This window comes from Charadrius vociferus, unplaced genomic scaffold, assembly GCF_000708025.1.
Source record: "Charadrius vociferus isolate BGI_N301 unplaced genomic scaffold, ASM70802v2 scaffold783, whole genome shotgun sequence".
NCBI lineage: Eukaryota > Metazoa > Chordata > Aves > Charadriiformes > Charadriidae > Charadrius > Charadrius vociferus.
Genome location: NW_009647834.1, coordinates 543,324 through 556,923, shown reverse-complemented (window position 1 = coordinate 556,923; position 13,600 = coordinate 543,324). Strand labels below are relative to the sequence as shown.

At 56.7% G+C, this 13,600-nt stretch overlaps 1 protein-coding gene across 1 annotated transcript in view; it reads left to right on the top strand.

The window, feature by feature from the left end:
* The first annotated feature begins 4,987 nt into the window (after positions 1 to 4,987).
* Positions 4,988 to 13,600, top strand: part of TRIT1 (tRNA isopentenyltransferase 1) — a 9,376-nt gene continuing 763 nt past the window's right edge. Inside the window, exons 1-9 of the mRNA XM_009882795.1 lie at positions 4,988 to 5,125; positions 5,595 to 5,693; positions 5,890 to 6,038; positions 6,942 to 7,084; positions 7,370 to 7,481; positions 8,069 to 8,181; positions 9,357 to 9,434; positions 11,210 to 11,319; positions 11,651 to 11,768. Of these exons, the coding sequence (XP_009881097.1) occupies positions 5,054 to 5,125; positions 5,595 to 5,693; positions 5,890 to 6,038; positions 6,942 to 7,084; positions 7,370 to 7,481; positions 8,069 to 8,181; positions 9,357 to 9,434; positions 11,210 to 11,319; positions 11,651 to 11,768 (994 nt within the window). The 5' untranslated portion in view covers positions 4,988 to 5,053. The remainder of the gene's footprint in view (positions 5,126 to 5,594; positions 5,694 to 5,889; positions 6,039 to 6,941; positions 7,085 to 7,369; positions 7,482 to 8,068; positions 8,182 to 9,356; positions 9,435 to 11,209; positions 11,320 to 11,650; positions 11,769 to 13,600) is intronic.

Below are 13,600 nucleotides of genomic sequence, written 5' to 3'. Positions count from 1 at the left end.
CTCCCCTTTTTCGCCTTCTCTTCTCCAGGCTGAACCCCCCAACTCTCCCAGCCTGTCCTCCCAGCAGAGGGGCTCCAGCCCTCCCAGCATCTCCGGGGCCTCCTCTGGCCCCGCTCCAACAGCTCTGTGTCCTTCTGCTGGTGGGACCCCCCGAGCTGGAGGCAGCACTGCAGGGGGGTCTCCCCAGAGCAGAGCGCAGCAGAGGGGCAGAATCCCCTCCCTCGCCCTGCTGGCCACGCTGCTGGGGATGCAGCCCAGGATGCCGGTGGCCTTTTGGGCTGCGAGTGCACATCTTGCACTCCTTGAGCCCAGGGCAGAACCGCTTGTGGGCTGGTTTTCTCCACAGACCCTATCTGGACTGGGGTGGCTTTTAAGCGGCTGCTGTTAAGTTTCCAAGGTGAGTTACTCTGCTCTAGTGTCCGCATCAGAAACGTCTCTGAGCAGAGCTTGGCTGATGCAGTTTTACTGGTACTGACCTTCCTGATCCGGACAAGCCCTTCAGCTTTTCTTCGGTTGTTTGTGCCCATTTGTGTCCTCTGAATGCTGAGGTTCTCAGACTTTGTGGCCACTGCCAGCCCAGCGTACAGTGGGCTTGAATATCAGGGAAAGGGCTGTTGACTTGAGCGATCCTGCCAACATGAGGCTCCTGCTGCATCCCGAGCTCTGCAGACGTGGCTGGAGCCCACTGGCACGCTGCGGATTCTCGTTTCACGCTGGTGGATGTTTTGAAGCGTGTATTTTGTGCTCTGGTTGTTTCAGGTCCCACTATGGGAATGCAGGCGCTGGGAGGACTCTGGCTGCAGGCGCCCAATGGCATCTGGGCTCGAGTGGCTCTTGTCCTCCTTTCCTTTTAATCTCATTCTAGCGTGACTGTGGAGTGAGAGCTGAGCAGCTCCGCTACTTTTATCCCGTAACGCAGTGTGCTTTTGGCGTGGCCTCTCGGGGCGGCGAGGCGGGGGAGCCCTGCCTCTCCACCGCCCCAGCTGCCTGAAGGCACAGCCTCAAGCAGCTCGCGTCTGCGCCTCCCCCACCACGCTCCACTAACCCCCGTGCCCCGCTTAGGCGGCCGCAGCCAGCCAACTGGGTCTGCTTTCTTGCTGGCTTTGTTCCCGTGGAATACTGTCTCCCCGCTTCATGTCCCTCTGCCACGCAGAGCTGGCTCTGGTGTCCTTGTGGAAGAATCGCTGGGTCTTAAAAATCCCATTGCTCATTCTCAACTGACAGCTGCCAGCGACCGTGTCGCCCTCGGCCCCCTCTGTCCATTCATCGCTGCGCCCCGTGTGGGCTCCGCGGAGCTCTGACAAATGCTGGCAGTGTTTTGGGCAGCTGCTGGGGCTGGAGCCAGGCTCGGGAAGGGGCCGGGGAGCCCCGAGCCCACCTGTTCCCGCACACAGGCACCCCTCTATCTCCAGGGCTTTTTTGTCATGGCCCTGAGTCGCTGTGGTCAAATTACAGATTTAGCTGCTGCAGCTCAAGAGCTCTGGTTAATCTGATGGCCTCTTAATCTTTCTTTTTGTCCTTTCTGTTGCCGGTTGTCATCCCAGTGAGTTTCCTTTAGGAGTAAGTCATTCCCTGGAGAAGCCGGGCAGGGTGAAGCCAGTCCTGCTGCTTCGTTCCATGCTGAGCAGTGAGTGCGCAGCGATCCCAGTTTGCTTGCTGGAGGGCCCCGTCCGCTACCGGTCGCGCTGTCTCTTCTGGATTTCACACTTTGAAGTGGCGATGCAGTCCTTCTCCAGAAGCTGTTGTAGCACGCTGGCTACATCTGTCAGTGTGTCAAGTCAGGACATCCTAAGAGCCTTTGCTGACATCCTTCTCACGGCAGGGATCAGAGAGGGTAGCGAATCATGCCCTAGCTTGGTTTGGGTCCTCCATGTCCCTCTCCAGCTGGGACATCCTTTGGCCCCTGGGAAGTCTTCATGCTTTTCCTGGTGTAGGTGGCTTCGATGTCTGGGGTCCCCGTGCTGCACAGCCATCATGTCACCTTTGTTACTGCACTCAGGACAAAGACAGTTGTCTTTCTCCCTCTAGTGCAGATGGGGACAGAGGGACAGAGTTTGGGATTGTGCATGAAACTGGTGACAGAGCGAGGGTTTGGGAGCCTTCCAGGGCTGTGGGCTGAGGGTCCACAGGCACCATGTCCTGAGGATCGCTGGTGTTTGTGTCTCTCCTGCCTTAGCTTCCCCACTCATTAAAAGAGGAGACGGCACTGACCTTGCAGCACAGTGCTGTCAGCTGTGGGGCTGACCTGCCTGGGGTTTCAGCGGCAGAGGTGGGAGGACGCCGTCAAGGCTAAGCATCTTTAGTCCTCGGCTTGTATTTGGTGTCTCGGAGGCCTGCTGCTTCAGGCTGCCGCTAATCTGTTTTGGGGCCTTAGAAAGCAACAAAGGCTTATCTGAGCCGCTTGCTGAAAATAGAAATGAGTGTCGGGAGGACGTCTCGGTGCGTGGCCGTGCCGACAGCCAGCTGGTGGAAACCTTCTCCGGGCTTTGCTGGGTGTGTGTAAAAGGCTGCCTTTGTTTCCTCCCAGCCCACACACTGACGCCGCATTCCTCCTCCTCTTGTTGCCAGATATTCGGGGAGGCTCTCGGGTGTTTAATCTCCAGCAGAACCTCGGGGGATTGGAGCCTGGACTGTAAATCCCGGCTCTGCCCGCGCAGGGCACTGGGAGCTCCCAGCGGCCTCCGAGCCGCCCCGTCAGCCCTCTGTATTGACTGTGATTTCAGGCAGACGAGTGGGAGTCGCAGGAGCTGGAGGGCTGGACTGGCCTTTGCCGGCGGAGAGAAGGCACTGAGCCAAAGCTCGCCAAATTCAAAGGTTTTTGGTGCCGACTGGAGACCTGCGTTGAATGGCGCTGCTCAGCCCGGGGTTGGGTAATGGAAGGGGATCAATAGGCTGAAGTCAGCCACGGGGCATGTTGGCAGAAAGCTGCCTCTTGGGCTTCTCCTGTCTGCTCACCATCCCCTGGAGCCAGCTGGGTTTCTGCAGGGCAGAAAGGAAGAGCATTTGGTTGCCCTCCTGCTCCCCCCTCGATTCCTGCCCTCGGGCGAGCCTTTCTCTGCTGAGGGACTGGGAGCAGGGGCTGGCACTCGCCCTCCAAGCGGCAAGTGGAAGAGTTAAGCAAGCCGGGGAGTGACTGCCACGCTGCAGCTGGTTCAGCCGCCCCGGCAGCTCGCATGACTGCTCCAGGCAGAGATTGGGCTTCCCTGCTCCACTAACCTCAGATTGTCCCTTGCTGCCGCTCCGTGCCTTCTGCCCGTCGGTCACCTCTGTGTCACCTTGTCCTTTGGTCTGGGACCAGGGGAGGCAGTGGGTGGAGGCCGCGCTGCAGCCGGAGGCTTGGCAGCTTCTCAGAGGGGATTAAGGGGAAATTTGTTTCTGGAAGTCTGGCCCTCTGGCTGGTGTGGTTTCTGGGTGATGGAGGAGGAAATGAGTAGAGCCGTTTTCAGTCTCTTCTCCCATCAGGCCAGTTTATCCCAAGCTGGGAGACTGCTCCAAGCTGGGAGGTGTTGAGAGCTGAACACATCCTCCCTCTGTGACCGTAGCACGAAGCAGAGCCTTAGCCACCGCCTGGCACGGAGGATGCTCGCTCCTTGGCACGGTGCAGAGCTGGGCTGGACAGAAATGCTTTATGTGCTGCACTGTGACCACGTGCCTGCTGCCAGCACCCTCGGGGTGCGGGTCCCCGCTCTGATCCCTGTTTGTCTGCAGCTCTGCGGAGCCTCGAAGTACCCACTGACAGGCACGCCTGGGGCAGCGCCGGCAGCCCAGGGGCACCCTGTGCTCAGGAGGGTTGTGTTTGCGTGCCGTGGGGAGCAGGGCAAGCAGCTTTCCTCCCTTCTCCTGGGTGAAAGATGCTGTCATCTGAAAGGGCTCTGCTCATGGGCCCCAGCCCAGCCGTAGGGATTGGGACGCCAAGCTGAGGCGGCTCCAGTACTTGCACAGTCTGGGTCTGCGGGCTGGGCTGTGGCTGTTTCTTTATGCAGCCTGGAGGGTGGATTTGGGCTGTGGCTGGGATGCCTGCTGCTGGGATCGCAGGTTGCCTTGGCATTCTTTACCAAGAATGCTCCCGAGGGGTTGGTTTGGGTGGCTTTTCTTTCTGCTCTGCTTTTAGCTCTCTAGCTGAGGGCCAGCATCTCTGGGCGGTGCTCTTCAAGGTCGTATATCCCAAACTCGAGATTGAAGACGCACCTCAAAGCAGCGAGATGTGCTGCTGGGTGTGATCACCAGTGTCTCCTGGCACCTTGGTGCAGGACAGTGTGTCTTTTCCCCTGGGGTCACTGGCCTGCACCCATGTGTTTTGCTCCTCTCTGTGCCTGACCAGCTCAGTGGGAGCAGGCAGCAGGCGGTACACCAGGCTTTTATGGTGTGCATGAGCTGAGACGGTTTGTGTGTGTTTAGAACACTCCATGTGGTTGCATGTTGCATCCAGAGACATCTTTGTGCGTTACGGGAAGCAGCGGTCCTTGTCCCCAAACGAGACTCGGTGCTGTGCTGCAGACGGGTGGTTGGAGAGAGGCGCACCTGAGCTTTTAGCTGCAACAGCAGAAGATGAGGAGCCTGCAGCTTGGAGGCAGCCTCCCTCATTTCGGAGCTCTGTCCTTCGGAGCCGGGCTCAGTTGGTTATGCTGACCGGGCTCTGACACCCCTCTCTGATCGCTCAATCAGCCTTTCTGTCCCTAACTGCAGGGTTATATCAGACCAGGAAAGCAGTCGTGAGCGGTTGGACTCACGGTTCATCTCCCATGGGCAGGAACAAACACCAGAGAGAGGCAGTTTGGCCCTGGCGGATCAGGCGTTGGCGAGATTCCTGTTGCCTCGCCTAAATGGGGCACATGCCCCTGCCTGTGCTGTGCTTCTCCAGAGACCGACGAGGGGCTTGGAGGGGTGACAGGGGCAGGCAGAGGCTGTGCGTGGGGGAAGGAGCGGTGGTCGGTGGGGGTTTCATGGGACGCAGAGGTGAATGACAGGTTCTTCTCTTCCCCAGGTGTACAAGGGCTTGGACATCATCACGAACAAGGTTTCTCCCCGGGAGCAGCGTCTGTGTAGACACCATATGATCAGCTTTGTGGATCCCCTTGTCTCTAACTACACAGTGGTGGATTTCAGAGACAAAGCCGTGGCTCTGATATCCTTTCACGCTGCAGCCTGCCTGGCTGAGCAGATAGGGACATCCCCCCTCCACAGCCAGGCGTGCAAGAGAGATCAGTGTTTGCATCAGCCTTGGACTCTCCACATTGCAACCAACTCCAGTTTTCAGAGGATACTGCTGGCGAGGGGGGGCTTGGAGCTTCTTTTTTCCAGTTAATGCTCGGGGCAGCTGCCCTTCAGGGCTGGTTGGGGAAGATCTCTGCTGCACTGCAACAGTGCTGAGCTGTGTATTGCCCTCTCTGGCAGTCCTTGCGTGTCCCTGAGTTTTGGTGGTAGCTGGCAGAGGTAGCAGAGGATAGTGAGAGATGAGGGACACCTGTAACCCTGTCCTGCAGCCTCACTGGCTCCTTGGGGCTGGGAGAGTGGGGTCTGGACCCCAGGCTGCCTCTTCCCACATCTCTCCCTCCCTGCCATGCCTCTCTGCTTACACTCCCTGACTGCAGCACATTGAAGATATCTTTGCCCGAGACAAGATCCCAATTGTTGTGGGAGGAACCAACTACTACATCGAGTCCCTGCTCTGGAAGGTCCTTATCAACACCAAGGTACTGTTGGGGGGCTGCATATGCCTCCCCGAAAGGGTGAACCCCACATTCAGGGTAGGCTTCCTGCAACCGGGCACGGTGCTCCCCCTGCTAGAGTGTGGCAAGGAGAAAACCAAAAGCCCCTCGTTCACCCCATGGGTCTGGGGGATCACTCATGGATGAGTGGCTTGACTCGGGGCTGCCTTGTGCCCCACAGGAGAAGACCAGCGTGGCCCCCAGGCCAGTCACCGACAGGAAAGTGGAGCTGGAGCAGCTGGATGGGGTTGAGCTCCATCGCCGCCTGAGCCAGGTAGACCCAGAGATGGCAGCCAAGCTACATCCCCACGACAAGCGCAAAGTGGCCAGGTGAGCTTGGTGTGCCGAGGGCAGGGAGTGCCAGGGCCCAGCACCCCTTCCGGAGGGAATCGTGTGCCTGGGAACACGGCAAGATGGGCTCTCCCATCCCAGGTGGCTGCTCCTAGCCTCCTAGCAAGGTACCTGGGGACCTTGGAGCACTGGTGTTGGGGAGCTTTCTGGGATCTGAGAACTTTGGCCAAGCAGCCCCCAGTTTGAACTGCCTTTGGGGTCCAGTACAGCGCATGGCTCTGGCTCCTGGCTTGTGTGCACCAGGGCTGCTCCCGCTGTGGTGCCCCAGCAGCAGAGTTTATCTGGAGCTATTTAAAGAGCAAGCTGCCGTGCTGGATGAGTAACATACCTGAGCTCTGTGGGAACAGCGCGGCAGCAAGACCAGGCTTGCTGCTTTGGCGGGCCCATCCCAGCCGAGCCCTGGCCCAGGGGGAGCAGAATGCCGCCCACCCCATTCGCACGGTGTAGGGTGATGGAGGGTTGGGCACCTCGAGCAGCTTCCTCCACCTCCCTGACTGGGCTGGGCTGAGTTGGCAGTAACGCTTCACAGCATCGGCAACGCTGGCCCCTTCCCTGCAGCCCTGCCTGGCTGGAAAGGGCAGGGCTGGAGCCAGAACCCCGTTCCCTGCAGGGCTTGTCCCGGTGCCAGGCAGGAGTGGGTGGCTGTGCTCTGAGCTCCTTGGGTGCCATCGCTGTGCTCTGCACTGCATTGCAGCTCCAGGACCTGGGTGTGCTCGGGATGCCGGGCACGAGAAGGGGCAGAAACCTGCCCTCCCCCCACATGAGAGGGTTGGATCGCAGCGAGTGTCTGCGGTTCCCTTCGCTGGAGCCCCCAGGGCTGCTGGGGAAATGGAAAAGCTCATCCTCACCCAGTCTCTGAGCTTTGTCTGTCTCTGCTTACAGGAGCCTCCAAGTGTTTGAAGAGACGGGGATCCCCCATAGTGAAATCTTGCACCAGCAGCAGGAGGAAGAAGGTGGGGGGCCCTTAGGGGGGCCCCTGAAATACCCCCATTCCTGCATCTTGTGGCTCCATGCAGACCAGGCAGGTGAGAGTGGGCTTTGCGCAGCTCCTGGCTGGCTGAGCACAGTGATGTGGGGTTAGAGCTGACTCCCTGCTCCTGCCCCAGCCTCCTCCCTGAAGAAGGCAGCAATACCTTTGGCATCCGTGGGTGTGACAGAGGACTCGCTCCCCTTTCCTGCTGGGCTCTGCCATCCTCGGGTGGATCGTGATGCTGGCAGTGCCGAACTGAGTCCTAGCACGTTGTCCAGTTGTGGGTCTCCTGAGGGCATGGCTGCGAGCGACTGAGTGTGTCCTGCTCTCCTCCTCCCAGCTCTGGACCAGCGGCTGGAGAAGCGGGTGGATGACATGCTGGCTGCGGGACTACTGGAGGAGCTGCGGGACTTCCACCGACGCTACAACCAAGAGAAGGTGGCCGAGAACCGGTGGGTGAGAAGCCAGCTCCCTTTCTGCTCCTGGTCCCACCTGCCAGACCCAGGCAGGGTGCGGACCGACCCTCCCTGCAGCAGCTCCGATGTATCGCTGGTCCCAGCCCTCCTGGCAGCGCCTGCTCTTGTGGCCGGGCCAGCAGACTGGACGGGGGCCCGCCCCTGCAGGGGCACCCTCAGTGGAAAGGTCTGAACCAGCCAGATCCTCCAGCGCTTCCTGGCCTTCCCTGCCAGAACCCTTGGACCAGGGCTGGTCAAACAGCAGAGTCCTTGTGGGTCTTAGTGTTGAATTAATTTTGCCTGGACCATACCTGCCAGGCGGTGACTTTTCCCCTCAGTAAAAATTACTTGGTGTTGCCTGAGTGTTCACACAGTGCAGCTGACATGGGGTGGCACTGAAGGCACCTGTCTGTGTTCCTGTGTGTGCCTGGCTTGGCTTGTCCCCTGAGGCCGTGGGCTTGTGTCACCTATGGAGGTGCCTGCAGGGTGGGATGCAGAGATCTGAGCTATTAAGGGGAGTGCTGGGGTCTACCACTGCCCTGAAGGAGACTGCTTTGACCTCTGTCTCTCGACTTGTTCTCCAGGCAGGATTACCAGCACGGCATCTTCCAGTCCATTGGTTTTAAGGAGTTCCACGAGTACCTTGTCAGTGAGGGGAATTGCTCACCCGAGACCAGTGCTCTGCTGCTGCAAAAAGGTGAGAGGAGCACCATGCCCTATGTCCCTCAGCCCCACAGAGCGCCAGGTGACTCTGCATAATGGTCTGAACCAACCGCAAACCTTGGGGCAGGTCTTGTTGGGGTTGAGCTGCACCTTTCTGTCTGCGTTTTCCACTTCTGCCAGCCCAGGGGGCAGGGACTCCTTTTTCAGCGCTTGGAGAGCATCTCTGAGCACACCCACAGCAATTCCTCCCTCACTTCCCCCAGGCCTCCTTGCAAGATATACCGGGCACAGCCTAATTTGAGATCTGGAGCTGGTCCACCAGTGACCTGGGTGATGGGATCCCAGCTGGGGTGTGAGTTCTGTAGAGAACAGGAGTGAAGCAGAACTCAGCATCTGTTTCAGCAGCAGGATGGTGGGAAAGGATCTGGGGATCTAGTGGATGACAGCATGAGTCAGTAGTGATGCTCTCTTTGATGGCACGTGTCATTCTGGAGCGTCTGGACAGATACCCTGTTGTTAGAGGAGAGAGCTGCTCTGCTCCTCAGCACAGTGCAGGTCCCAGGTGGAGTCGGTCTGTGTGGAAAAGGGTTCAGTGCAAAGTGGAGATGGAGTCTGAGGAAACCACAGAAATGATAAAAGGCTTGAAAACAAGTCTGGTGCAGAAGGGTCTTGTTGTGTCTGCTCAGGAGATGATTGTGGAGGGATCCGATAAGTCTGGTACTAAATATTGAAAAGTTGTACAGTGGTAAACCATCCTCTGGGCCCACTGGGGGTAGGACAAGGAGTCCTGGGCTCCGTTTGTGCAGAGGAGCATTCAATTAGGTGTTATGAGAGCAGTGCAGCCCTTGAAGAGATTGTCCTGCCTGCTAAAAGCTTCAGGGTGCAGATTTTGGGCCCTTTCCACCCAGTGTCCATTCAGGGATATTTGGGACACCTTGTGCATCTCTTCCGCACTGCCACTGCCCCTACACTGTCTGGTAGGGCTCATCCTCTTCACCATGATGACCACTTCTCCCTGCTGGCTCAGAGACCTCCAGACCAATGGTAGAAATACTTCTCTTCAGCAAGCATGGCACCATCCAGCACAAACTTTTGTCTTGTGTGATTTCCCCCTGCTGGAGCCAACAGCCTCTTCTCAGTCTGCTCTGAATTCAGTTTGCAGCGTTGCACTGACCTTTGTTTTCATTTTCTACTCCCTCTGTTTCAAAGGGATCCAGGCACTGAAGCAGGTGACCAAGAGATATGCCCGGAGGCAGAACAAATGGGTCCGAAACCGCTTCCTGAAACGTAAGTCCTCTGTTCCTGCCCTGCCTCGCCTGTTCTCGCATCCCTTCTCATCCCTCCTTGGCACATCCCCTGCTCCCAGCTCAAGAGAGGAGAGTGGTGGCTCCTCTGCTTTGGGGCAGCGTGTACTGGGGGGGATGTGAGTCTGGCAGAGATCAGACCATTCTGCCTGGATTCTTCTGGCTGGTCCAGGCTGTCCTGGCTCTGCAAGTGTCTGCTGCCGGCCAGATCCCCCCAGCATCCACCCAGCAGCCTCTGCCCTCATCCCACCCTGAACAAGGGGGAAGGAGAGCAGCCGCTCGGCCCTCCAGAGACAGCCCACCCAGCGCCGTCCAGGTTTACCTTGCCCACAGTCCGTCTGCCCAGACATGCGGGAAGCCAGCTCCTTCTCACTGCTTCTCACTGACCCCTGGCTGCCTGTCAAGAGATCTTCCCTTCCCAACAGAAGTGCCATCAGGACGGCTAATACCCCGACAGAACAAAGCAGGCAAAGGTTCAGCCCCGTGGTGGGCAGCAGTAGATGATGATGGCTGCAGCATCCCCGCAGCCTGTCCTGCCGACGTCTCCCGAGGGGCTCAGGGAGGGGGTGCCCAGTACGGTCCCTCTCCCCACGCACCCACACATGCTTCCCGCGCAGGACGAAAAGCCCAGTTGACAGCTGCCCTCCAGATTAGGAGCAGGAGCGCATTGGCTGCCCTTATCCCGGGCCGTACTCACCGCGGTGGCAAGGAGCCAGCAGGACTTCCCCATCCCAGCTCCAGCCTTGGAGCAGGGCCAGCAGCAGCAGCTGGGAGCCGGGCACTTGTTGAAAGGTGCTCGGTAGGGGCAAAACAACAATAAAAAAAAAAAAATTAAAAAAAAAAAAAAGGCAGGGAGAAACTCGAGTCAAAAGATGGGCTTTGAAGAGGGTGCAAGAGCTTTCCCGGAGCCATGTGCTCGGTGGCTCTGGCTCACCTTTCTGGTGGCAGGTGTGCGTTCAGATCAGCTTGTTTGTGGTTACAGCAATAAAAAGCAGCACCTGCTGGAGACTGGCACGCGGCAGCCTTTGATGGCTTTGTCCGAGTGGGACCGTGTGCCCGGTGTCTGCGGGCAGGTGAGCCGCCGCAGGGCAGCGCCGGCGCCGGAGGGAGTGGGCGCTCTCTGATTGCAGCTGTCTCGCCCCGGCTGGGCTGCCGTGAGCGCCCCGTGCCCTCGCGCGGGGCTGGGGGAGGCCGAAGGGGTGGCTTTGAAACTGTGCCTTGTCAGGTCGAGGAATTCGTAAAGCATCTCCCACCGTGGCCTGCTACTGTGAGCTGGGAGCATTGGCTCCTGCAGCAGCACAAGCAATCACAGCTCTAGTTGAGAACCTGCACCCGCAGATTCCTCATCCAGACTCCATGCCTGCTTCTCCTTGTAAGCTTTGTGTGATGGCTTTGTGCCTGGATCTAGCTTTTGATCTTCTGCGGCCTCCTGTGGACCATGGCCGTGATGAAAGTGTTTGCTGTTATGATGGGCTGTCGGCGTGTTCAGATTTCATAATGCTGTCCTGAAGGCAGACAACCATGAAGGTGCTTGCTTGAGGTCTTGGGTGTCCTTGCTGTTTGTGAGGGTGGTGCCCCCCAAGCTGAGGTCTCTGGCAATTTTGGCTCTGGAAAGGCTGGTGCTATTTGCTTCTGAACGCTAAAGGACAGCTGGATAGGAGAGAGCAGATCCCCCCTGGTCACAGCATTACCTCATGGGTGCTAGGACATGATGCTGGGGAGGTTCTCGTGGTGACCTGCCTTTCTGTACCACTGTAGGTCCCGGGCCCAACGTACCCCCGGTGTATGGCTTGGAGGTGTCTGATCTCATGCGGTGGGAGGAGGATGTGCTGAAACCTGCTCTGGAAATTGTGGAGAGCTTCATCCAGGTACTGGGTAAACTGGAATTAACACATGAGACTTCTTGGTAGTCTCCAGGCACCACAGCTTGGCACTTAGTCTCTCCCATGAGCAGGGCTGTCTGCTTTACATGCCCAGCCTTGGGCTTTCCTCGCAGTGGCAGGGGGTTGTTCGTGTAAGCTTGAAAATTTCTCGTAATGCCCAGTACTCTGCTTGCCTTGCATGGTAAAACTGCAGTGTCTGTCCTGCTAACCTCAGTGTCTGCGTACGGCAAGTTCACATCCCAAACTCTACCAAAGTGAACACAGCCAAGCAAATTTTCGTAGCAGAAACCAGTTTGAGATGTTATTTAATCTACAGGGACGTGACCCCCCAGCAGAGCCCGTGAAGATGGAGTACGATGTAAACGAGAACAAACGGAGTCATCGCATGTGTGAGCTCTGTGACAGAGTCATCATCGGGGACAGGGAGTGGGCAGGTAGGATGCTGCGGGGGGGAGAGGAGAGGACCTGGGAGGGGGCACAGCGAGGGCAGTTCCGCGGAGGGATGGAGCGAGGCAGTTCTCTGCAGCAGAGCGGCTTCCTTGGCTCTCTCTGCTTGGCCGGATGACCCTCAGCGCATGATCTTGGGCTTTCAAGGATTGTTTACAGCCCGTGTATGAAAGCAGCCATTTGCAAGCCCAGAGGGGGTGCAGGAGCTGTGCCACAGCAGCCATCTGTTGGGCTGCCCCCCCCTCGCCGGCACCCAGTAAACACTGCCGCTCTCCGCCGTCACGCCAGACGTGGGGATCTATACGTAGCATCAAACCTCAGAGCAGTCTGTGTTTAGTCAGGGCTGTGGGTCCTTTTCAGCACTTTAGGTACTTCGTCAAAAAGCACAGAACAAATTTGTTTCTTCTAAAATTCTGTTGTGTAAAACGGAAGTTTCTCAATGTTTTTAATAGCTCAGTTTTGCTACAGTATGTCCTACTGGTGTGGTGGTTTTTTTTAAAAAAAAAGAGTATTCCTAGCTGTAATGGTAATAGAAAGGGATTTTCTATTTTCAATAGACTTACTTTAAAAGAGCTCAGTTGGAATCAGATTAACTCAGTGAATTTATCTGTGCTGTGAGGCTCATGCTGAGAACCAGAAACAAAAAGCAGCGGAGAAACTGGCTGCAGAAATGAAACTGGTAAATCTCCATGTGTTGCCCAAATGCAGTATATGCAGATACAATGCAAGGATAAATTTCCCAGGTCGTTGGTCGTCGGATTTGAAGGGGTCACTTATTCCTGTTGCTCCGGGGAGTTGCTGAAAGCAAAGATGGAAGTTGGCTCAGAATAGGAAGCTCATTGTAGTGAGATTGGTTTGTAAGTGTAATTGTTGTTTTAGCCAATCTCAGCTGTCTCTGCTTGGAGGTGCTTTGAAGGAGCTCTACCTACGCCAGAACTGGAGGACTCTGAAAGTTATTGGGGTCCGTGCCCTCCTTCCAGGTCCACCAAGTTTTATGACCGAATGGGAGCTCCTCAAGTTCCACCCCAAGCACTACAGCTGCAACTACACCTCCTCTAGGGATGTCATCTCAAATTCTGGTAGATGATGACAATACCTTTCTCAGCCGAGACCAGCTGCTGTTCTCTGCATCCAGCTGAATTGGGCTCAAATCCCCAGATGGTGGGAGAAAAATGGTCCGAAACCTGGGTGTTACTTGGAACTGCAAAATATAAAAGCTGAAAGGGAAGTGAAAACCGTAGCGGGAGCTGAGTCGATCTGCAATCTGGTCTGTTTTCTTAAGTCAAGTTATAGATAGTTCTGGGAACTGCTTCCCAGTACCCCACTGGCTCTGCAAGATTTTTAAATTTTATCTAATTTTACAATTTGTATGGACTTAAAAGAGCACACCTCCCCAGACCGCAGCAGAAATCGGTGCTTCTTCCCGCCACTCTACGCTCTGGTGTTGCTTGTGACAAATTGTAAGAGGTGAGACTTTATTTCAAGCTGAGGGTGACCCTACAGCATTGTGATAAAGCAGCAGCTTTGCGTGTAATTTCGTCCTTTGGCAGAAGAGGATGTCTGGAAAACACCCGAGGGCCTTGATTCAGTGAGCACATACCCTCATTTAATTAAGGCCCTGCTTGAAAAGTTTGCTCCTTTAATTGCTGCTCTGATCTCTTGGAAATAGCAAAACCGCCCTGCTAAGATGGTACATAGGTCTGGTTAGAGAAAGCGCCTTCTACTTAGATAATACCGCTGATACAGGAGGTTTTACTGTCCCCGGCTATGTGATTTCAAACAGAAATGCAGCTCCTGCTGCCCCGCTGGGTCAGTACAA